At 50.2% G+C, this 25193-nt stretch overlaps 1 protein-coding gene across 1 annotated transcript in view; it reads left to right on the forward strand.

The window, feature by feature from the left end:
* Window positions 1-25193, forward strand: part of LOC123763235 (collagen alpha-1(IX) chain) — a 155766-nt gene that overhangs the window by 100513 nt on the left and 30060 nt on the right. Inside the window, 2 exon segments of the mRNA XM_069302992.1 lie at window positions 16108-16285; window positions 17547-17698. Of these exon segments, the coding sequence (XP_069159093.1) occupies window positions 16108-16285; window positions 17547-17698 (330 nt within the window).

The raw sequence follows: 25193 nt of genomic DNA on the forward strand, positions 1-25193 counted from the left end.
CTGTCACCACTAGATGGCGTCGTCCATTTGGAGTGGGTTTCGGGAGCAGACTCATAGATGGCGTTGTCGTCACTGCTCCGTGCTCCGACGCTGGACTCGGGTTCGTAACAGTGTGGTGAGGTGGCTGATGTGACTAAACATATAGTCACTAAACATATAGCTAAAGAACTACAGTATACAGTACTGTACTGTATTCTCTTTCAGCTTCATTTTCCAACCCATTTTTCCAGCCGTTTAAATTTATGGACCTTTGTTCTCTTCACTGTAATTACATTTTAACCATTTTTTCTATATTGTGTTCATATTTTCATTTATCATATTTATGTGGTTATCAGAATGTTTAGTGGACCTAAAAGAGCCACAAAAACTAAAGGCTTGTCAAAGGTCCCTCATAATTCTTGATGATTTCTGGGGAAGCCCTTTCTCCCCGGAGCTATCCAGGGTGATATTATATCATTAGACTTTGGCATCAGTCAGTGTGTATTGTGTTCTAGGCCTACCGGGGACCACAAGCCATCCCCCCCCCCCCTGAGAGAGGCACGAGGAGCAATGGGTTATAGAAAAGCACATGGGATTTGGAGCATTCTATGTCTGCCATCGACCGGACGAAGGGAAGGGAACTATCAGGGGGAAAGCGCCAAGTCATTACGACTATATAGCACTTGGAAGGGGTCAGGATAAGGATTTGGGATGGGAAGGGGGGAAGGAATGGTGCCCAACCACTTGGACGGTCGGGGATTGAACGCCGACCTGCATGAAGCGAGACCGTCGCTCTACCGTCCAGCCCAAGTGGCTGGGTATCGACCGGGCGAGGCACCCAGAAAGTTAAGTGCCTCATAACAAACCCCTATTCTGGTTAAAACGACTAAAATAGACAAACGAGGGTACAGAACTCCCCAAATGAAAAGGAGCAAACGAGCACGACGTCACACGAGCTGCGCCGCATGTCTGCGCAGCTCCCCCCTCCCCAGGAAGGGGAAGCCCCATACCTACCTGCCAGCGATCCACCCTCCAGTTCTCGGCTGATGTGATTGTGACATGGTCGCGTGGTTCCAGCTCCAGATTCTCTTTGTGTTGTGCTGTACCTTGTGTCCAGTACTGCTCTTACGGTGGTGTGCATGCTGGGAGTAATATTTACAGGTACTCGGGCTGTAAGTGCTTAGGGTTTCCTTCCCTGAGTTCCCTGCAAGTACCACCCTTGGGGCTTGGGGTTATCTTCCACAAGTTACCTTAGGGTCCACCTCTATTGGTCTTTTGCTGCTTGGTGATTGACCGCCCCGAGTGTGTTGGGGGGTTTCCTCCCATGTTTACCTTGGGGTAAGTGGTAGTTTTTACACTGGTAGGGGCGCTGGTACTGCGCAGCTAGTTTTCACCTATTACAGCGGCCGGTTCTGTTCCTCCTAGGTACGTTGTCCTCTTACGGGGTTTTTCTTTTCCTTTTTGTTTCTGCCTAGTAGGGGTCTGCCTTGTGTCCCTTGCTCCCAGTTATATTAAGGTCTTGACCTCTGGTGTTCGGTGGTACCCCCTGCTTGGCCCCTGTGAATGGACACGGCCCGGAGGTTCAGTTTTAGAAGTTTGTAGGTAGACTTGGGTTGCCGGTTAGCAGTACCCTGCCTAAGCTTACCCTTATACCAGTCTAGGGGCCATGGGAAACCCTGCGGGGGGTGCACAGGGTTCAATGCATGCGACTCCTGGGTTCCCTCTTGCCTTGTGCAAGTTTGAAGATTGCTCTGTCCCCTTGTCTCAGGGCGATGCTCATTGTTGTTGCCTTCGTCATGCTGCCTGTTGGGTCGGTGACATCTTCGACCCTGAGTCCTGCAAGCATTGTTGCTTGTTTGTGACTCAATTCACCCAATCAACTGATGGCATTATTTAGGTACAGGCGGCTCAGGCGTTGTATGCTAGGTATAGGTTGCTGTAATGTACTAGGTTGGCTGCTTCCACAGATGCCCTGAGGCTGCCCTGCTTTGCTTATAGGGACCCAGACTTGGGGATGTTGGTTGCTTCGGCGTTGATTCAGTCCGTACCCCCTCGTTCTTCCCCTACTGTGGTTCATTCTGTCTTCCCCCCCCCCCTTGCTTCCGGCTCCAAAGTGTCTGAGAGCTTCGGAGTTGGGGCGGGGTTTAGAGATTCCTGAGACTCGGGCAGTTATGGGGGTTACCCCTTCTGGGATGGTGATGGAGGCATTCGAGTCCATTCCTCCACCTGTGGCTCTGGGGTCTGACCAGAGGGCCCCTTTCTCTTCCTGCTTTTCCGGCCGCCCTGGCTTTTTCTTGTGAGGCTGGGGTTTTGGAGGATGACTCGCTCCCAGGGCCTGATGTGTAGGATCCCGGGGTTGGAGAGGAGCTGACTAGGGGGCCTGGGCCCTGTTGGACCCCACCTGGGTTTTCCAACACTCAGAGCGGGGCTTTCTCTTACAAGGAGTGGGATTTTCTTATCACCCCCTCCGCTTACGAGTTGGATTTGGGTTCGGCTTCTCCCCGGGTTTGGTTCTGTATCCCTGCGGGTCCTTCGGTCCCGTCCTACCAGAGGTTTTTGGCTTCCCACGTCTCGCCTACTGAGGTGCGGGCAGCCATTGTGGGTTACCTCCTGTGCGACCCGAATTGTGCCTCTATAATGGATCCATCTTCCTTCAGGTTTGGGCCTTCATCTCCATACTGCGTTCATTATGAGGTTCCGGAGTCGTCCTGGCTTGCAGACTGCCCATTGTTGTCGTTGGATGCTTGGAGTGCTTTTTGTCATTTCCGCATGCTTGAGTGGTGCGAGGCATTGACGGTTGTCCAGGTTTACCTGGGCGGGGGGGGGGGGGGATTTAAGCACCTTAAGCGTGCTTGTTCATCCCTGCCCTTCTACAGGATGTAGGCACGATTCGGCTTCATGTGCAAGTTCCCTCCTTGTTGGCTGCGCTTGTGGCTGAGGACTTGGCACTCGAGGCTTGTTGGCTTCGGTCTTGCGTTTCTTGTCCCTTCTAGAGGTGTCTTTAGATTGGCTTGCGGAGGATGTAGAGGGGCTTGGTGCCGTTTCCAGGTCTGGTACCTTGATCTCGGCTTTTCGTGCGTTGTCCACTCCACTGAAACTGTTTGGCCCGATCTTGTTGGATGCAGTATTGTGGTTTTTCGCTGCACATCTCGTGTGTTGGCAAACTGTGCTCGCCTCCTCCTTGGAATCTGCTTGAGCACTGGCTCTTAGTTTTTCTTTGCCCTTTTGTCCCTTGCTGTTTGTGGACTCTGTGGTTGAGCAGTATATGCAGGTGGCTTTTTCAGCTGTCTTCCGATGTCTGACTCGTTGGTTCTCCAGGGGTCGGGGGGGGGGGGGATTCCTTCCAGAAGGGTCGTGCCAGGGCTCAGGGTTCCGCTCGTCGGGGTAGGCCACAGGTGCCAGGTTCGGTGCTGGTGCTGCCTTCGGTTCCGTCTGCGTCTGGTCGGCACGGTGATCACTCTGTGTGCAGGTCGGGTTCTCGTAAGGGTGTCGGCTCTTTTGTGGTTCGCAATGGTGGTGACAGGGCAATGGGGGGGGGGGGGGGGAAGGCTTGCTCTGCTCGCTTGTGCCTGGTTTCATGATTTGTGGTTTTTTGGGTTGTTTCCCACGGCCTGCAGTGGCGTTGGGTAGCCACTCCTACTTCGGGGGATACGGGGCTGGCGGGGCAGGACCTCTTCTCCTACACTCTGTCGGGTCATCTCGGAGTGGGTGCGCTTGGGCGTAGTTGAAACGATGATGCCTCAGGTGGGTTTACCGCCTGTTTCCAGTACCGAAATGGGACTGTGTTGACCTGCAGCTCATTCTCGACTTGTTCCGTCTAAATCCCTGGATATCGTGCCCCTCCTTTCGGATGACCACTCTGTTCCAGGTCCGGCTTCTGTTGGAGCCGGGCTCTTGGATGGTGTTCCTGGACCTCAAGGTTGCGTATTGCCTTGCGATCGCTGGGTTCAACCCCTGGGGGTCTTGTCTCGGCTGCTGCGTCGCTGGCTTCCTCTTTGGGTTTTTCGAGGTTCAGCGCCTTGGTGCCTACCAGAGCACTCGCTCAATGTATTCATGGATGGTCCCCAGTGGTTCATTGCCTGAACCGAGGGGGTTTGATGCGGTCCTTGGCTCTTTGGGGCTGGTCGCTACGGGTCTGCTGAGTTCTCGATGTTTGACTCTCCTGGCTGTTCACGTTCGGGAGGTATCCAAAGTTCTGGCGAATAGCCTGTCCCAGTTCATTCCCCTGTCCACGGAATGGACGGTCGATGCTGACTCATTCAGTTGGCTCTACCAAGGTTCAGGCGCCCGGAGGTGTACCTCTTCGTGTCAGCCTGGTCGAGGCATCTTCCAGTATATGTTGCACCCTTCCCCGACTGCGAGGCCATCGGGGTCAATGCCTTTCAGCTGGACTGCTCGAGGTGGGGGTTCCTGTAACTTTTCACCCCACCTCAGCTGTTACTCCAGCTCCTGGCTCGCCTGGAGACTTACCAGGGAAGAGTAGTCCTCTTGGCTCCATGGTGGCCGGCCCAGCCTTGGTTTCAAGCGCTGCTTTCTCGGTGTCCGAACCCGGAGGGTTTTCCCGCGACTCCGCCATTTTCAGCTGATCGGTCCGGTCCGTTACGAGACTGGTTCGATCTTCTCCTTGAGTCTTCCTGTTTGGTCTTTTTTTTACCTGAGTCTATCACCATCTGTATGGTGATCAGGTGGCTTCTCTGATGGTGTGCCACCTGCAGGACACCATCAGATGGCACCTATGTAATGATGTACATGCTGTGGGCTTCGTCTCGGCAGCAGTATGAAGTTTCCTGGCAGTCCTTCTGGTTCTGTTTTTCTCTCCATCACTGTACTTTGCTTTCGGTTCAGGTTGTTTGGTCCTTTCTCTCGTGGCTGTTTCAGGACCATCATCTTGTGCCGAATACTCTTGCCTCGTATCGTGTGGCATTGGTGGTGCCACTGTAGCTCGCTTTCGGTAGTGATGTTACTTCTGCACTATTTTGCAAGCTGTCTCGGGCATTGTTTCACCTCTGGCCTGCTCATGCGCTGCCTGAGCCGTCCTGGTCTTTGGACCTCTTATTTGTCTTCTCCTTGGTTTGTTGTGGCCCCTTCGGTTTAGGATTGTTTTTCTAAGGCTTTTTTCTTGTTGGCATTGACCTCTGGGGGGTCAGGTTGTGGGAGCTTCATGCTCTCCTCTGGCGTAGGGCTTTCTGCTCTTTTGGTCGAGGTGATAGATTCATTTGTTTGCAGCCGTCTCCTTCTTTTCTGGCGAATAATGAAACTGCTGCTTTCTGGAGGGGTCCTTGGGTTGTTGATGCTTGGTTGGTCAGGCCATGGGTGCATCATGTGTTGTGTTCGGTTGTGACTCTCCACCATTATTTGCGCGCCATGGCCTCTGTGACCGGGGACGCGCTTTGGGTTAATCCGGTTTCCCTTCTTCCCTGTTCTAAGGTTCTGGTCTCTCAGGTCGTCCACAGGGTTTGCATGGTACCTTGTTAATGTTCCTGGGCCTAGTTGGGCTTGTGTCGCTTTTGGTCGACAGTTGCATCCTGTTGTCTCAACTTCGAGTTGAGGTGCGAGCACCATCCACTTCCCTGGTAAGTTCCTCTAGTTTTTGTCTTTGGTAATGTAGCTCTAGGGAGATGAAGAGGCTCCCTCCAGAAAACCAGCATTAAATGTAATGAAATGCCATTTTCTGGGATAGACATAGATGCTCCCCGGCAACCCCCCCCCCCCTCCCCCTGGTCGGCGGTTTTTTCACGTATTTTGGCATCCAGCCTCGAACAGGAGGATGGATCGCTAGGGCAGTGGGTCTGGGGCTCCCCCTTCCCACTCCTGGGGAGAGGGGGAACTGCCCAGACATGCGGCTCGGCTCGTGTGACGTAATGCTCGTTTGCTCATTTTTTTTCATTTGGGGAGTTCTATCCACTCGTTCGTCTATTTTGGTCGTTTTACCCAGAATAGGGAATTGTTTTGAGGCGCTTACCTGTCTGGGTGCCTGACCCGGTCAATGGCAGACATAAAATGCTCCAAATCCCATGTGCATTTCTATAGGCCATTGCTCCTCTTGCCTCTCTGAGGGGATCAGGTTCTGGCTCGTGGTCTCCTGTAAACCAAAAACTCCATACACACTGACTGATGCCAAAGTCTAATGATATACATATCAGCCTGGATAGCTCCGGGAAGCCTCCGAATCTCACCCAGAAAATGGCTGTTTCATTAAATTCAACGCTGGTTTTCTTGGGGGGAGCCTCTGCGACTCCCTGGAGCTATCCAGGCTGATACGCTAATGTCAGACTTTGGCATCAGTCATGTGTATGGAGTTCTGTGGGCCTACTGGAGACCACGAGCCAGAACCTGGCCCCCCCCCCTCAGAGAGGCATGGGGAGCAATGGCCTATTGAAACCCCCGTGTGGTTGGAAGCATTCTATGTCTGCCATTGACCGGGTCAGGCACCCAGAAAGGTAAGCGTCCCAAAACAAACCCCTATTCTGGTGAAAAAACTACAAAAAGCCGAACAATGTTGTGACGGTAAAGTGTTGGAGTGTTGATGTTCGGCAGTCCTCCAATGGCAGGTGTCAAAGCCTTGTCACACTTACAGAAAAAAAGAGACTGCTTGCCTGTTTGTCTGTGGTAAGGTAATGGGAAGACACGCAAAACACAAAATATAAATAATGAAATTTTAATTACTTTAGAAAACAAGATATGAACAAAGACAATCCTTGGCTTACGTAAAATTCAAAACAAGTCAACAAACAAAACAACATGAATAATTAATAGATGTGAAAATTTACTCTAATATAAAATAATGTTCAAGACAATAATAATCAGGTGCTGAGAATATTGGCTAGAGCTGCCACCTCCCTTAGTACACTGACAGCCAGGGCTTAGTATACCAGAGAGAGATGTCAACTTCTAAGAGCACAAAGATATTCTGAGGAGGACGACGTGAGCTGGCCCAGACGTCGACTCAGGTAGAGGGCGTGAGTGTAGGTGCAGGTGTGCTGTCGCCGATACACCAGCCAATCAGGAGCAGGCAGGCGGAGAATGGGTAGTTTGCTCGTTGACGACAGGGTGGAGAGCCGGCATGTCTGGTGGTGCAAGGTACGCTTAGCTTCCTGGGCAAAACGTTTGTGATACTGGTGGACGTATCTTTAATATAGCATCTTGTAGAATGAAGTAAATGATATAGGGAAGAGCAGGCTCAATCTCTCTTGGAAGAGATTATCATCACAAAGTGGATAAAACTCCCCAAAAAGAAACGAGCAAATGAGCATGAAGTCACACGTCGCCGCGCCACTGTCTGCACAGCTCCCCCCTCCCCGGGAGGTGGAAAGGGGAGCCCCAGACCCCTGCGCCAGTCATCCACCCTTCAGTTCTAAGGCTGATGCTAGAGGCTGAGGTCGTGTGCTCTGGCTCCGGTGATTTTCAGCACTATGCTTTGCATGTGGTGACTGTCTTTTAGGGGTGCGTGAGCCAGGAGTTATTCTACAGTACTCGGGCTACATGCGCCAAAGGTTATCGTCCCTAGGTGCCCTGTTAGTACTACCCTTGGGGCTTGGGACCACCTTCTACAAGTTCCTTGGGCCCTGCCTCTGCTGGGCCGATTTACTGCTCGGTTTTTCGGCCGCCCTTTGGGTGCTTGGGTGTTTTGTCTCCCTTGTTTACCTTAGGGTAAGAGGCACTTTGCACTGGTGAGGACTCAGGGTGCTGCGTCGCTTGTTTCCACCATTCATAGCGGCCGGCTTTGTTCCTTTGGGGTACATTGTCCTCTTGCTGGGTTTTCATTTTCTTTTTGCCTGGTGGGGGGGTCTGCCTTGCTTGTTGCCCATTTGTACTTGACCCGAGTACGGTTCTCTTCTGGTGGTACCCCCTGCTAGGTCCCCGTGAGTGTACAGATCCCTGAGGTTCAACTTTAGAGAGTTGCTCAGTAGTTTTGGGCGCCAGTTAGCAGTACCCTGCCTTGGATTCCATGAGCGTGAGTTCCATCTCAGGCTCCTTGGAAACCCCAAGGGGGCACACGAATCCGATGGATATGATCCCTGAGTTCACCCCCGCCTCCTCGCTTTGTGCGAGTTCGAGGGTTGCTCAGTTCCCTTGTCTCAGGGTGACTCTCTCATTGTTTTTGCCTCGTGTCACTCTGCCTGTTGGGTACATGACACTTTCGACCTGGAGTCCTGTGAGTTTTGTTGCTTGCTGGTGACTCAGTTTAGCCAGTCCAATGATAATCTGCAGATATAGGCGGCGCAGACATTGCATGTGCGCTTTAGGTTGTTGCAATGAGCTAGGTTGGTTGCTCACCCGGATGCCCCAAGGCTGCCCCGTTTTGCTTATAGGAACCCGGACCTGGGGGTTATGGTCACTTCGGTCTTGGTTCAGTTCACACTCCCCTCGTCCTTCCACTACTCTGATTCCTTCTGGTCACACACCACCCCCCCCCCCCCCCCTGCTTCTGGCCCTGAAACGTCCGAGGGATTTCTGAGTCGGGGCAGGGTTTAGATGGTCTTCAGACTCGGGCAGTCTCGGGAGATGCCCCTTCTGGTGTGGCAACGGAGGCATTCGAGTCCGATCTCCCTGCTGAAGTCTCCGGGTCTGACCAGTGGGCCTCTTTTCGTCCGGCTTACACGGCTGTGCACGCCTTTTCTTTTGAGACCGGTGCTTTGTGGGATGATTCGGCCCTGGGTCCTGCGGCGGAGGATCCTGGGGCAGGGGAGAGGCAAACTCGAGGCCTTGGGCCCCGTTGGACCCCACCTGGGCTTTTCTGCCCTCTGAGCAGGGCTTACTGTTACAAGGAGTGGGGTTTTCTTTTCCCCCTTTCTGCGTACGAATTGGAATTGGTGTCTGCCCTTCCCAGGGTTCCGTTCCGTAGTTCCCCCGGGTGCATCGGTTCCGTCTTTCCATAGGTTTTTGGCTTCCCGCATCCAACCATCTGTGGTGCGGGCGGCCCTTGCGGCTTACCTCCTGTGCAACCCGGATTATGCCTCTGTTATGAATCCGTCTTCTTTCAGGTTTGGGACATCGTTCCCTTTCTGGGTCCGCTACGAGGTTCCAGAGTCAGTCCAGGCTGGCGGACTGTCCTGTGTTTGCTTTGGAGGCTTGGCATTCCTTCTGTTATTCCCGCATGCTTGAGTGATGCGAAGCTTCGACGGTGGTTCAGGTTTTCCTGTGAGGCGACCTTGAGCACCTCAATGAGTGCTTGTTTGCCCCTGCCCTTCCCCAGGATGTTGGCGTCGTGCAGGTCCATGTGCAGGTTCCCTCCCTTTTGGGTGCGCAGGTTGCTGAGGACTTGCGTGCTTGTAGCCTCTTGGCTTCGACCTTGTGTTTCTTTTCCCTCCTGGAGCTGTCTTCGGACTGGCTTGAGGAGGATGAGGGGACGCTTGGGGCCGTTTGTAGGTCCGGTGCCTTGGGCTCGGCGGCTCGCTCTGCTGCTGCCTTGTTGAAGCTTTTTTTGATTGTTGCTGCCGGAGGTGGCTAGTTTATTGTGCACCCTATACTCGTCCTGTGAGCGGTAGTGCAAAAAGCAATTACAGAGGGCACAAAAGGTTTTTATCAAGCCCTCATCTTAGATTATTACATAAACAATTTCATCTATCCTTCACACCTTATAGTTACAATGTCAGCTAATTACAGAGAAAGTGCTATTTCAAGAGCTATATATTTACAGTAAGTCATTATACATTAATGGTAGATCTTATCGCTAATGCATAATAGTTTGACCAATGGAGACATTACAGAGTCATAGGGGAGCTTCTGTTTATTATTAGTCTTCACAATACACTATTTGTTTCTGAATCTCATATGTCGTTTATCTACTGGAAGCGAAATGTGGATGCAGTGTAAGGATTTCAGGTAATTTATCCATGGTAATAAGATAGGTTGCCATATCATACAGAGTGAGCTTAGATTTATCTCTAAATGGCTCAATTTTACTACAATCCAAGATATAGTGTTCGAGTGTGTGTCCCTGTCTTTATCCACACACTTTACACTTTACTTCATCTAGATCCCTATACAAGCCGAACTGCCAGATACTTGTAGCCAAGTCTTATACGAGCTGTGACAACATCTGTTAGTCTACTTACTTTGTTACTTGCCCCATACACATGTTTTACTTCACACATTTCATTGTGATGAACATTGGACTTGCTAGTTCCAGTTTGCACTGTTCTACTTTCTTCAAATTCATCCAGGAGTTCTCGTCTAATGACACTTTTAAGGGACTTATTTGATAACTCAAGATTCCGTTCAATACTGTCTTTATTTACAGCAGCTTTAGCAAGCTCTTTGGGCAGATCCTGCGGGATGCGGTTTCACTGATTTATGCTTCCCTGCTCACGTGTTGGCAAGCGGTTCTTACCTCCTATCTGGAATCACCCTGGGGACCCTGGCTCTTAGGATGTCCTTTCCTTTTTGTCCTCTGCTTTTTGCTCCTTTGGCCATGGTGCAGTATTTGCAGGCTGCTTCAGCTAAGTTGTCATCCTATGTCTGACTTGTTGGTTCTCCAGGGGTCCCGGTGGGGGCCTTCCTGGAGGGGTAGTGCCAGGGCTCGGGGTTCTTCTCGTCGAGGTAGGCCGCTGATGCCAGTTTCGGGTACTGGCCCCGCCTTCGGACCCACCTTCGTCTGGTCGGTGCTGTGTTCGCTCTGTGCGAGGTTCGGGGTCTTGTAAGGGGCAGTGGCCCTTTCGCAGTTCGCCCCATTGACAGGGCGATGGGGAGGAGGCTTGCGCTGTTCGCTCACACCTGGTCCCACGATTTGTGGGCGTTTCGAAGTCGTTTCCTTCGGCTTGCGGTGGCGTTGGGTGGCCCCTCCTCCTTCAGGGGGTTCAGGGCTGGTGGGGCAGGCCTCTTCCCCTGCGCTCTGTCAAGTCGTCTTGGAGTGGGTGCGCTTGGGCGTGGTCGAAACGACGACGTCCCTCAGATGGGTTATCCCTCTATTCCCAGTACTGAAACGGGTCTGTGCGGACCTGAGGTTCATTCTGGACTTGTCCTGTCTGAACCCCTGGGTTCATTGCCCCTCCTTTTGGATGACTATGCTGTCACAGGTTCGGCTCCTCTTGGCGCCAGGCTCTTGAATGGTGTCCCTGGACCTCCGGGATGCTTATTGGCACATCCTGATTTATCCGGGGTTCAGGGACCGGCTCGGTTTTGTTATGGAGCATCAAGGTCTCTTCCTTGTCTCTTCCACCGGAAGTCTCTTCTACGGCTGCAGTCCCGCATGCACCTTGTTTCTAGGGGGCTTCCGGGTCACCCAGCAGTTGCTCGAGGGTCTGTTCAGGAGCATGAAATTTGCGATGATGGTCTACCCGCCGGGTCGGGTTTGGCTTCGTTGGCTGTTCTGGTTCTTTCGAGGACGTCCCTTCAGCCTCTCTCGCGATCGCTGGGCTCGGCCCCCGGGGGGCCTAGCGTCGGCTGCTGTGTCCCCGGCCTTCCTCTTTGGATTTTTCGGGGTTCACTGCCTCGGCGCCTACCCGAGCCCTTGCTCTTTGTGTTCATGGGTGTGTCGTCTCTCGACTGGGGCTTTGTGACCAGAACTCACCAGGTCGTCCAGGGACGGTGGGGTCCGTCCTTCCATCAGGCCAACAGCACGGTGCGGGAGTTCACAATAGTGTGGTTTGATCTTCGGAGGGTTCGGGTCACCCGCGGATCGACGATCCAGCTCCATTCGGACTGCTCCCTGGTGGTTCATTGCCTGAACCAAGGGGGTTCGACGCGGTCCATTGGCTCTTTGGCACTGGTCGCTTCGGGTGACTCGTCTGCTGAGTTCTTGGGGTTTGGCTCTCCTGACAATTCACGTTTGAGGAGTGTCCAACGACTTGACAGATGGCCTATCTCGTTTCGTTCCCCTGTCCACGGAATGGACGGTCGACGCCGACTCCTTCCGTTGGCTCTGTCTGACGTTTGGGCACCTTGAGGTGGCACCTACCACTGCATGTGGTGCCCTTCCCCCGACTGCGAGGCCGTCGGGGTCGATGCCTTTTAGTAGGACTGATCGAGGTGGGGGTTCCTGTACCTCTTTCCTCCCTGTTCAGCTGTTGCTCCAGGTCCTGACTCGCTTGGAGACGTACCAGGGGAGAGTAATCCTCTTGGCTCCGTGGTGGCCGGCCCAGCCGTGGTTTCAGGTGCTGCTTACTCGGTGTCGAACCCGAAGGTTTTCCTGCAGCTTCGCCTCTTCCAGCAGATCGGACTGGTGCGTCACGTGGATGGTTCGATCTTTTCCTCGAGTCTTAGCGTATGGAATTTCTGACTCGAGTTTATCATCATTTCTATGGTGATCAGGTGGCTTCCTTGTTAGTGTCCCACCTGCGGGCTTCGTCTCGGCGGCAGTATGAAGTTTCCTGGTGGTCCTTCCGGTTCTTTTTGATTCTTCGTCGTTGTGCTTCGCTTTCAGTTTGAGTGGTGTTGTCCTTTCTCTCTTGGTTGTTCTAGGACCGTCATCTTATGCCTAATACTGTCGCCTCATATCGTGTGGCGCTGGCAGAGCCACTTCAGCTTGCTTTTGGTATTGATGTTACCTCTGCGCCGTTTTGCGAGATGTCTCGTGCGTTGTTTCACCTCCGGCTTGCTCATGCGCCAGCCTGAGCCGTCCTGGTCATTGGACAGAGTGCTCTCCTTTCTCTCTTCTCCTCGGTTTGTTGTGGCCCATTCGGTTCTGGATTGTTTCTTGAAGGCTCGTTTTCCTGTTGGCGCTGGCCTCTGGGGGTCGGGTCAGGGAGCTTCATGCTCTCCTCCGGCGCAGGAGTTTCTGCTCTTTCGGTAGTGGCGATCGGTTTGTTCGTCTGCAGCCGTCTTCTTCTTTTCTGGTGAAGAATGAGACAGCTGCTTTCCGGAGGGGTCCTTGGGTTGTTGATGATTAGGTTGGTCAGGCCAGGGATGCATCATCCTTTGTGTCCAGTTGCGGCCCTCCGCTGTTATTTGCACGCCACGGCTTCTGTGTCCAGGAGATGCCCTTTGGGTTGATTCGGTTTCCCTCCTTCCCTGTTCGCGGTTGCGGGTCTCCCAGGTTCTCCACAAGGTTATTAAGGCTAGCCAGCCTGCGATCTATCCCCGTGCCCATGACGTTCGTAAGTTTGCTGCTCTTGCTTCCGTCTTTGGAATCATGTCCTTGGGCTGACATTCGGGCGTGGGGTTTTTGGTGGTCGAACAGGGTCTTGGCTGTGCGCTAACCTCATGAACGGTCCTGGGCCTAGTCAGGCCTGTGTTGCTTTGGGTCGGCAGTTGCAGCATGTTGTCTTGACTTCAGGTTGAGGAGTGAGCAGCGACCGCCTCCCGGGTAAGTCCCTCTACTTTTCCTCTGTGGGTAGTTAGCTCCGGGGAGCTGCAGGGGCACCCCCCAGAAAACCAGCATTGAATGTAATGAAATTCCATTTTCTGGGTGAAACCCAGTGGCTCCTCGGCTTCCCTTCCCTCTCCCTGGTTGGCGGTTTTTCGCGTGTTTTGATTTTCAACCTCAGAACTGAAGGGTGGATTGCCGGCGCGGGGGTCTGGGGCTCCCCCTTCCCCCTCCCGGGAAGGAGGGGCTGTGCAGACAGCGGCACGGTGACGTCATACTCGTTTGCTTCGTTTCTTTTTGGGAAGTTCTATCCACTTCTTCGGCTTTTTGTCGCAATTTTCACCAGAATAGGGGTTTGATTTTGGGACGCTTACCTTTCTGGGAGCCTGACCCGGTCGATGGCAGACATAGAATGCTTCCAACCACGTGGAGGGGTTTCAATAGGCCATTGCTCCCCATTGCCTCTCTGAGGGGGGCCAGGTTCTGGCTCGTGGTCTCTAGTAGGCCCACAGAAGCTCCATACACATGATTGACACCAAAGTCTGACATTAGCATATCAGCCTGGATAACTCCAGGGAGCCTCCGGGTCTCATCCAGAAAATGGCATTTTTTTACATTCAACGCTGTTTTTTTACTGCCGCTACCACATGTGCAACTTTCAGTGAATGATGGATTCTGACTCCAAGGTCTTTTTCTTCATCACTCTGCTGTTAATTTGGTACTTGTGACATGGATTGTTATGCCCCACATGCAAGGTTTTACATTTATCGATTTTAAAAAGCATTTGCCAGTCTTCTGATCATTTGTGGAGTTCATATAGATTGCCTTTATAAGGCCTCAATATAATTTTCACTTCCCGCTGTACCATAAATCTTAGTGTCATCTACAAATTTGATGATGTGGTTTGTAATATTCGAATCTATGTCACTGACAAAAAGGGTTGGCCCCAAAATGGACCCTTGTGGTACACCACTCACTCCATTTCTCCAGTCACATTCCTTCCCGTTTAGCACGATCCTTTGTTATCTTTGTTTAAACAATTGTTTTATCCATTCTAGTATTCTACCATTCCATGTGCCTGTAATCTCCTTGCTAGTCTTTCAAGTGGTCCCTTGTCAAAAGCTTTAGCAATGTTCATGTAAACTACATCTACCGGAAGTTCTTTGCCTGAATAGCTGGTTACAGTTTCCAAAAATGAGCAGGGGTTACGGCCTGCTTGAGCCAGAAACCGGGTTCTTTCTGTGTAATGGGCCATAGAGCCTCTTCTTCTGTCTTCTATGATCCCACCCCAAGTCAATAGTTAGTTCTCAAGGATTGGCAGTAGTAAGTAATTGTGCAAGGAATAACGGGGGTAAACAATACCCAATAACACCTTCACCAATATATTATCTATCAAAGTATATCCATACTTATGTACACAGTGTCTCTTTCACAAAGGACACCTAATATATCTGCAGTGCTCTTCAAAACCCGGTGAGTCCACTATCTTCAAGTATACGTCGTGCACATTCAATGGTAATCACTGGCGAGTTCACCTTACTCAACGTGGGCCAGTCCCACACCGTACCATTACAATGTCCAAATACCCCACATCTACTCTCCAGAAACACACTGGCAGAGGTCCTCAGCAACATGCTGACAGAGGTCACAAATAATATGTCCAGAGGTTACCACTAACACCCTGGCAGAAGTATTCAGCAAACACGCTGACAGTACTTCCCCACAGACGGCAAGTATTGTCGTCTTGTAACTCCTCTTGGCCCAATTTCGGGTACGTCGGTCCACATAATATCACTGCACAAGTATAACAGCTAACACCCTGTCAACTATTGGCTGTGGCCACTTATCCTCTCACAAAAACATGTCAGGAGTTCGTGGCTGCCCGAGGTGAACTGATTTCCACAGCGCAATAGAATCTCCACGTCACCTCTGTGGATATAAGTCATTAGCCAGACAGAACATAGGATTGCAGCCTTTCACTAGGAAAGTGTAAATGTAATCGGGTGCACAAACGAGATGGTGTCGATAACGTTACTTCACTCACCAGAGGGTTATCATCATCGACCTCACCTCCTAACTGAGGGATGAAACAGGAGCCTTTCACTGACGACACACCTCCGCCAACAGATGATGATTGTCTTCGTCTCACTTAATGCCTTGGAGTTGGAGTATAGGCCATAGATAGTCGATATCCACCACACCTCACTCCATAGAAAGCGTTGATATCGTAACAAGCAGGTTGTAAGGCAGGATAAGGAAACTAATCCTTAGTCCAGAGATTTTCTGAAAAAAGTTTCAGCGGTAGGCATAATGCATCTGCCAGTTCCTCTACAACTTTAGATTGAATTCCATCCACACCTAGGGCTTTTGAGTCGTTTAATTTGTCAATGCTCTTCTTGATTGTGTCGCACATTATGGGTAGCTCCCTTAATTAGTTTTCTTTGGCTCCTACAAACATTTGTGTGGATAATAGGATAACGTCTAATGTTTCTAGTGTGAACACTGTTGTAAAATATTCATTCAAGGTGTTTGCTGCCCTTTTATCCGCCATTATAACTTGTTAGTCTCATCTTTTAGGGGTTTTGCTTGTTATATAGGCATAGAACAACTTTGGATCTCTCTTTATGTTATGGGCACGTTTTCTTTCATAGTTTCTTTTGGCTGAACTGATTTCCTGGGTGGCCGAGTTAGGTGCCCTTTTACATACTGTATCTCATAATCTATGACGTTCATTGTAGATTTATGCCTTCTCCAAAGGTATAAATCTTCTTTCCGCTTAGTTATCAATGCTCTTTTTTATTACCTGTGTCATCCATCCCTTTCTTTTCTTTCCCGTTTTTGACACATAATTTGATGTAAATGTTAAATAATGTGTGTTTCAGGGTCCACCTGGCATCCCTGGGGCACCAGGTGGTGGTGGGGCAGGTGGAGACTCGGTGCCAGGCCCACCCGGTGTACCCGGAGCCATGGGACCCGTGGGACAACGTGGCGAACCTGGAGTCAAAGGTGATGTTGGTGCCCCTGGTCGCGAAGGTTTGCCCGGTCCACGTGGGGACAAAGGTTAGTTCTTTGCAAGAGCAAAGATGCTGTTTTCTTTCTTCACATAACCTAATAATAATACAGTAATCAAATAATAATAGTAGTAATAATAATAATAATAATAATTTATCCTAAAAATATTACATAATAATATTAAAATCTACAGGGGGGGAGGGTTAATAACTGTTACAGAGTATATATATTTAACAAGGCCACTAATATGCAATGCATTTCGAAAATAACTTAAAATAATACAGTGAAGCTGTTTAAAGGTTTGTTATTAAGTAGAGTATATTATTGGTATAAGGTGCTTCTTGTGGACCTGTCGATGTTTATACACTTTCTTATGTACTAACCCATTAAAATAAATAATATTTTACACTAATTAATGCAAATTAACATATAACTTGAGCTGCTGCTAGACAGTTCAGGGACAGTGCATTCCATGGACTCGAGTTCAGTTCATGACCGCGGCGGGAATAGACAGAAATTTCTTTCACCTGATGCACCTATTCACCTATCAGTAAATAGGTACCATTACATCCTACATTGAGCTATTATATATCTCCCTCGACAGAACTGTAATGTGCAGGCTTCTTATGATGTGTTGATTATCATGAAAGTGCTCCAAGTAATTTCCTGTTACATTTTCTTTCACGGTTAAACATTCATGATAATCAAATCAAATTATGAAACTAGTTCACTACAAATGTGAGTTGCTTATTTTAGAAGCTGTAATTGTGGTTATTCTCTAACTCATTGTCTATAGGCATTAAATTCAGTAACTAGCTTATAAAGACTGTAAACCTCCTTAGCTAAATTAATTTTGGGGTTCAGTTGCTGAGCCCATTATGTGCCTCTGTCTCTTTTCCACTACTGCCTATTTGATGCTTTTGGGGTGCATAGTAAATGAACTAAATTAAAAACTCTGATTTTTTTATATAATATGGATTTTAAGAAAAATTGGTTACGATAGATTTGTATTACTTAAACATACTTCAGGGTTTTTATGGTGATATTCCACCACTCATTACACTACTTTTTCGGTAAGTCACAAACCTGTATATGCATTCTAGTGGATGTAGGCTCTTCAAAAGGAAGAATTGTGCCCTATACTGACCTACCTGGAGCATACCTGGAGAGGGTTTCGAGAGTTCTTTTAACTCCCCGAGCCCGGCCTGGGGCCAGGCTCGACCGGGTAAACTAGTAAACTACTAGTTTATTAGCTAATTTACCTACTCTGGTTTACTTACTTTACCTACTCTGGTAAACTATCTTGCAGGTGACCGAGGGCCCTCAGGCCCTGCTGGCGCTGACGGAGTTAAGGGAGAACAAGGAAGAGTGGGACCCTCGGGTACTGATGGCAGTAAGGGCGAGCCAGGTGTGCCGGGGATAACTGGTCTCATTGGTAAACCTGGCGTCGTCGGTCTCCCGGTAAGAATACTGTACCCAACACTGCAGTTAGGGTACAACACCCTCCTTGTTAATACATATTTCAACCATATAAGCTACCTTTCCTACCAGTCTTTTTCCTGTATTGTGTCTGAAATATTAATGTATCATCATGCAAACGAACATTTTTAATTGAAATAAGTGTTAGTATCCTGTATGGCCTGCAAATTAGGCTTTAGATTTGACAATTTTAGCATTTAATAAAGTTTTATGGGTTAAATTGGCATATTTAGCTTTATTTGATAACTATCATATTGTATTTGAAGTTCGCGAGTTTCTCATTTACTGTATAAAATATGTGTGCCTTTCAAAAGCATACTTGGAAACCTAAAAAAAATGTATTGGAAATGAAAGCAATCTGGTATTTTGGGTCACACTAAAATTTATTCCAACCTGAAGAAGAGGAGTCTGATAGGGGTTAAAATGTCTAACTGGCTGCCCCTTTAATGACTTAATGTAGACATCATCATTATCCTCATCAGTGGTAGTAAATTTGAGTGTTGATTTGTTGCAGCATTAGCCAGATAATTAAAGAGTTATATGTAAGTACAATCCCTCAGTATTGTACTTACTAGAACAATCTATTGCTGCTCGTTTGAGACACTGAAATCTATGCTAAATACAGTACTCAAATAGTTCTTATAACTCCTAATATAACTTACCACAAGGAATAGAAGTACAGTATATGAAAATGTGACCTTAATCAATATATCAACACCTGGTAAGGAGAATGAGTTATTCATCAGTACTGTAGACTGAAAACTTGTTGACTCACTTGTACTGACTCCCTTGTCTTCAGCTATGATCAACTGTACAGTCTAGTTAACAGGAAGTGATGGAGCACAAGAGCCATCAGTTGCACCACATATCCCCACACAACCTCTCCCCCCCCCCCCCCTCCCTCCTGGCCAAATGATGTTCATATAACACTAAATCAACATTAAAAACGTTGACCCAATATTGGTTAAACATTACTTAACCATATTTTGCCCACTTGATTACTCTTAATAATAGCACTCATAATAATAATAATATTACTGCATTATTATTATTTATATAAGATTCATACATTAGAAACATGATAAAGTGGATATATTCATAGGTATATATAGGTAATATATAGTGGGAGACTTCTGTCAAGAACTCTATGGAATTGCAATATACAGTAAGATTTTCTGATGAACAGATAATGTAGTAGCTAGGCATCCTTCAGTCTCGGGAGACTATGGAGTTTCGCCCTAGTTGTCAATCCTGGTGCAGCGTCTGGTGTGACTGATGAGGCCAATCCGAGAGTGGCAGTCCATCCCTCACCGAGCACAAACGAAGTCCGATTCTGGTCTGTCTTCCTGGTTACCGGCTTTCCATCTCTGTCTCTTTGCCTCCGATTCCTTGGCAAGTGACTCCTCGAACTTGGAGACACCTCGTTGAACAGACTGCCTCCAGGCTGAACGGTCTGCAGCCAGTGTCTCCCATATAGCAAGATCGACGTCCATGGCTTTCAGGTCCCTTTTGCATACGTCTTTGTACCGTAGCTGGGGCTTGCCTGTTGGACGCTTTCCCTGCCTCAGCTCTCCGTACAGGAGATCCTTGGGGATCCTGCCGTCGCCCATTCGCACAACGTGCCCGAGCCAGCGCATTCGTCTCTGTTTCAGCATTGTGTACATGCTGGTGATTCTTGCTCTCCCCAAAACGTTGTTGTTTGTCACCTTGTCCTGCCAGGTGATGTCCAAGATGTGTCTAAGGCAGCGCATGTGGTAGGCATTCAGCTGTCTTTCCTGACGGGCGCGGAGTGTCCAAGACTCACTGCCATAAAGGAGAGTGCTCAGGACACAGGATCTGTAAACCTGAATCTTAGTATACTCAGTTAGCCTATTGTTGGCCCACACTCTCTTTGTCAGTTTGGACATGGTAGTAGATGCCTTACCGATGCGTTTGTTTAGCTCCGTATCAAGAGAGAGGGAGTCAGAGATTGTGGAGCCAAGGTACACGAAGTCGTGAACGACTTCCAGTTTGGAATCAGAGATGCCGATGTCAGGTGGGGAGTCCACTCCTTGTCCCATGACTTGTGTTTTCTTCAGACTGATGGTGAGTCCGAAAACCTGAGAGGCCTCGCTGAAGCGGGTTATGAGCCGTTGGAGGTCTTCAGCTGAGTGAGCCGTGACTGCTGCGTCGTCGGCAAAGAGGAAGTCGCGCAGACACCTCAGCCGAACCTTTGTCTTGGCTCTCAGCCTGGCGAGGTTAAAGAGCTTTCCATCCGACCTGGTCCGGAGGAAAATGCCTTCCGTGACAGATCCGAAGGCGTGCCGCAGCATAACTGTGAAGAAAATCCCGAATAGAGTTGGAGCCAGTACGCAGCCTTGCTTTACTCCACTTCGGATATCAAAGGCGTCTGATGTTAGGCCATCAAAGACCACGGTGCCCCTCATGTTCTCATGGAAAGATCTGATGATGCTGAGGAGCCTGGGTGGGCATCCGATCTTGGGGAGGATCTTGAACAGGCCATCCCTGCTGACGAGGTCGAAGGCCTTCGTCAGATCTATGAAGGCTACAAAGAGTGGCTGCTTCTGTTCCCTGCATTTCTCCTGCAGTTGTCTGAGGGAAAAGACCATATCGATGGTGGACCTGCCAGCTCTGAATCCGCATTGTGATTCTGGATAGACTCTCTCTGCAAGTACTTGGAGCCTCTTCAATGCGACTCGAGCAAACAGCTTTCCGACAATACTGAGGAGGAAGATTCCACGGTAGTTGTTGCAGTCGCCCCTGTCACCTTTATTCTTATACAGTGTGACGATGTTGGCATCCCTCATGTCCTGTGGCACCTCTCCTTCTTCCCAGCAGAGGCAGAGAATTTCATGCAGCTCCATGAGCAGGCTACCTCTGCAGCACTTCAAGGTCTCAGCAGGAATGCCATCTTTGCCAGGAGCTTTACCAGAAACAAGGGAGTCTAGGGCATCGCTGAGTTCTTCCAGGGTCGGTTCGCTGTCGAGCTCCATTAACACAGGCAGACACTCAATGGCGCTCAGGGCATCTTCGGTGACCACATTGTCCCTGGCGTATAGCTCAGAGCAGTGCTCGACCCAGCGCTTCAGCTGCAGTGTCTGGTCCTGAATCACCTCGCCAGTGGCAGATTTCAGAGGAGCGGTCTTCCTCTGGATTGGGCCGAGGGCCTGCTTGATGCCGTCATACATGCTCCTTACATTGCCTGTATCCGCTGCAGTCTGTATCTTGGAGCAGAGCTGGAGCCAATAGTTGTTGGCACATCGCCTGGCGCTCTGCTGCACTTTGCAGCGGACGGCCCGAAGGATCTGTAAGTTGCGCTGACTTGGGCAGGCTTTGTAGGCTGCCAAGGCGTTTCTCTTCTCTTCGATTACAGGTGTCATCTCTTCCGAGTGAGCCTCGAACCAGTCTGCCGACCTGCTGGTCTTCTTTCCAAAGGTGGAAATGACAGCGTTGAACACAGCGTCTCTGAAGTGCTCCCATCTTTTACAGGCAGTGACCCCAGCTGGGCCAGGGAGAGCTTCCTCGAGCACGTGTGCAAAATCTTCCACCTTGTCCTGGTTGCGGGTCTTGGTGGTGTCAATGCGAGGTCTGCCCGCCTTTTTCGAGTGATGAATCTTCTTTGGTTGCATCTTGACCCTGCTACATACCAGGGAGTGGTCGGTGTCACAGACAGCACTCTGGTAGCTACGCGTAATCTTGACGCTGGGTAGACTTGCACGCCTGGTAAGAATCAGGTCAAGCTGGTGCCAGTGCTTGGATCTGGGGTGTCTCCAAGATACTCGGTGTTGAGGCTTTGTGCCGAAGAACGTGTTGGTGACACAAAGACCATGAAGGCAGCAGAGTTCTAGCAGACGTTGCCCGTTCTCATTCATCCTTCCTATGCCGAATTGACCCAGGCAAGTGGGCCAAATGTTGTGCTCGGCACCCACTCTGGCGTTGAAGTCGCCGAGGATGAACAGTGGCTCCTTTACAGGGATTCTCGCTATAACTCTGTTGAGTCATCGTAGAATTTTTCCTTTGCCCCTGCTGGAGAAGTCAGGGTTGGTGCATATGCACTAATTACATTGACTGGTCCTGTTTGGGAGTGTAGTTGCAGAGACAGAATTCGTTCGGTTTCCCCCATCGGTGGCATAATGTGTCCCAACAGTGCATTCCTGACGGCAAATCCCACACCATGTTCTCTGGTCTCATCTGGAGGTTTTCCTTGCCAGAAGAAAGAGAAGGTCCTCTCTCTCACAGATCCTGATCCTGGGAGCCTGGTCTCTTGGAGAGCAACAATATCCATCTGCAGCTTGCTCAGCTCCCTATCGATGATTGCTGTTTTTCGGGCGTCATTGATTTCTTGCAGGTCGTCAGAGAAACCTGGTGTCAGTGTCCTGACGTTCCATGTGCCCAGCTTTAGGGCAGTTGATATTTTCTTCTTTGGTTTGGTATTGCTTGGTGCAAAGTTGTCGGGCCGCTTGTCGGTTTTTACCCTAAGCCCCACGCACCCAGTGAGGTTAACGGACCGTGGCGAGGCAACACCTTATTGGCTGGGGTTTGCCCAGCTTGAGGCGGGCGGTAGCTGCCCAGTGGGGCGCGATGACCCCTCCCACCGTCGGAAGCAACCCCTAGCGTCACACTCTTCGCCAATCGAGCAGAAGACTTAAAACCGGTAGACTGTCGCTTCCCGTGTTGGTTCGACGCTGTGAGGCGAAGCTGGAGTGTCCTCTCCAGGGCGCAAAGCCTGGGTAGGTAGATATGGAGGAGAAGCTGTTACCCATGCAGCAGGTCCCCCCTCTCCACGTTGCTGAAATTATCCAATAGAAAGGCAAATGCCAATATGCATGGTTCCAGCAACGTCGCAGGAGCTGCCAGAACGAGGTCGACGTCAACAACGAACTGCCTTAGGGGCTCCAACTCCGGATTTTTCCTCGAGGTTGACTCCTGAAGCCTTCCCAAAAAAAGGGTATGGCCGCAAGGCAGCGGAGGTTTAAAATCAGGGTTTTCCTTCCCCTAGATGGGCTGCCTTCCCAGGCTATCGAGTCCCATCTACCCGGAACAGCTGGTTTTAAGGCGCCAGAGGCACGCCCTCGCCCCTTCTCCTGTCGGTAAAAGCAGTTCCGCCGGACTTAGACTAAGCCACCCGTGCAGGCCAGGAGTTGGACTTGGTTGTCAGAGGCTATTTGAGACACATGCCGTATATGAGCATTTTATAGGTCATGGGAGCTCGTCCCCCATTACCACCCCCTGGCTATGACAACCCCTTGGAACCTACAAATAATGTAATGATATAGATAACAGATTGTGAATGATTTATGGGATAATATATATGTTGTATATACAAGTACTGTATATACAAAATGGTACAACGGGTTGTGAAAATACTGTACATATATTGGTGATTAAGTAGTACATTCTTGTAAAGCCACTAACTTGCATAGCATTTTGGGCAGGTTCTAGAACTAAACACAGAATTTGCAGTAAAATTACAACTAGAAGGTGAAATAGTCAAAATAAAATATTAGTACTGTATAATGATAGGTATATAGTAGCCGAATATAAATTCACGTACCGTAATTACTATTTCAGTATAAAGTGATGATAAAATAAATTTGACTGATGTAGTTGTATTTCTAGATAGCAAAATACAAGGCGAGTTATTAACTGGTGCCTAGTTAATACTAGGCACCAGCTACACTGTGTCACACCTTGGTATACCCCGGGCACCAGCTACACTGTGTCACACCTTGGTATACCCCGGGCACCAGCTACACTGTGTCACACCTTGGTATACCCCGGGCACCAGCTACACTGTGTCACACCTTGGTATACCCCAGGCACCAGCTACACTGTGTCACACCTTGGTATACCCCGGGCACCAGCTACACGGTGTCACACCTTGGTATACCCCGGGCACCAGCTACACTGTGTCACACCTTGGTATACCCCAGGCACCAGCTACACTGTGTCACACCTTGGTATACCCCGGGCACCAGCTACACTGTGTCACACCTTGGTATACCCCGGGCACCAGCTACACTGTGTCACACCTTGGTATACCCCGGGCACCAGCTACACGGTGTCACACCTTGGTATACCCCGGGCACCAGCTACACTGTGTCACACCTTGGTATACCCCAGGCACCAGCTACACTGTGTCACACCTTGGTATACCCCAGGCACCAGCTACACTGTCACACCTTGGTATACCCCAGGCACCAGCTACACTGTGTCACACCTTGGTATACCCCAGGCACCAGCTACACTGTGTCACACCTTGGTATACCCCGGGCACCAGCTACACTGTGTCACACCTTGGTATACCCCGGGCACCAGCTACACTGTGTCACACCTTGGTATACCCCGGGCACCAGCTACACGGTGTCACACCTTGGTATACCCCAGGCACCAGCTACACTGTGTCACACCTTGGTATACCCCAGGCACCAGCTACACTGTGTCACACCTTGGTATACCCCAGGCACCAGCTACACTGTGTCACACCTTGGTATACCCCAGGCACCAGCTACACTGTGTCACACCTTGGTATACCCCAGGCACCAGCTACACTGTGTCACACCTTAGTATACCCCGGGCACCAGCTACACTGTGTCACACCTTGGTATACCCCGGGCACCAGCTACACTGTGTCACACCTTGGTATACCCCGGGCACCAGCTACACGGTGACACACCTTGGTATACCCCAGGCACCAGCTACACTGTGTCACACCTTGGTATACCCCAGGCACCAGCTACACTGTGTCACACCTTGGTATACCCCGGGCACCAGCTACACTGTGTCACACCTTGGTATACCCCGGGCACCAGCTACACTGTGTCACACCTTGGTATACCCCGGGCACCAGCTACACGGTGTCACACCTTGGTATACCCCAGGCACGAGCTACACTGTCACACCTTGGTATACCCCAGGCACCAGCTACACTGTGTCACACCTTTTGTATACCCCGGGCACCAGCTACACGGTGTCACACCTTGGTATACCCCGGGCACCAGCTACACTGTGTCACACCTTGGTATACCCCAGGCACCAGCTACACTGTGTCACACCTTGGTATACCCCAGGCACCAGCTACACTGTGTCACACCTTGGTATACCCCAGGCACCAGCTACACTGTGTCACACCTTGGTATACCTCAGGCACCAGCTACACTGTGTCACACCTTGGTATACCCCAGGCACCAGCTACACGCTGTCACACCTTGGTATACCCCAGGCACCAGCTACACGGTGTCACACCTTGGTATACCCCGGGCTCCAGCTACACAGTGTCACACCTTGGTATACCCCAGGCACCAGCTACACGGTGTCACACCTTGGTATACCCCAGGCACCAGCTACACGGTGTCACACCTTGGTAAACCCCAGGCACCAGCTACACTGTGTCACACCTTGGTATACCCCGGGCACCAGCTACACTGTGTCACACCTTGGTATACCCCAGGCACCAGCTACACTGTCACACCTTGGT

Source organism: Procambarus clarkii, chromosome 49 (assembly GCF_040958095.1).
Source record: "Procambarus clarkii isolate CNS0578487 chromosome 49, FALCON_Pclarkii_2.0, whole genome shotgun sequence".
In the NCBI taxonomy this organism is placed as follows: Eukaryota; Metazoa; Arthropoda; class Malacostraca; order Decapoda; family Cambaridae; genus Procambarus; species Procambarus clarkii.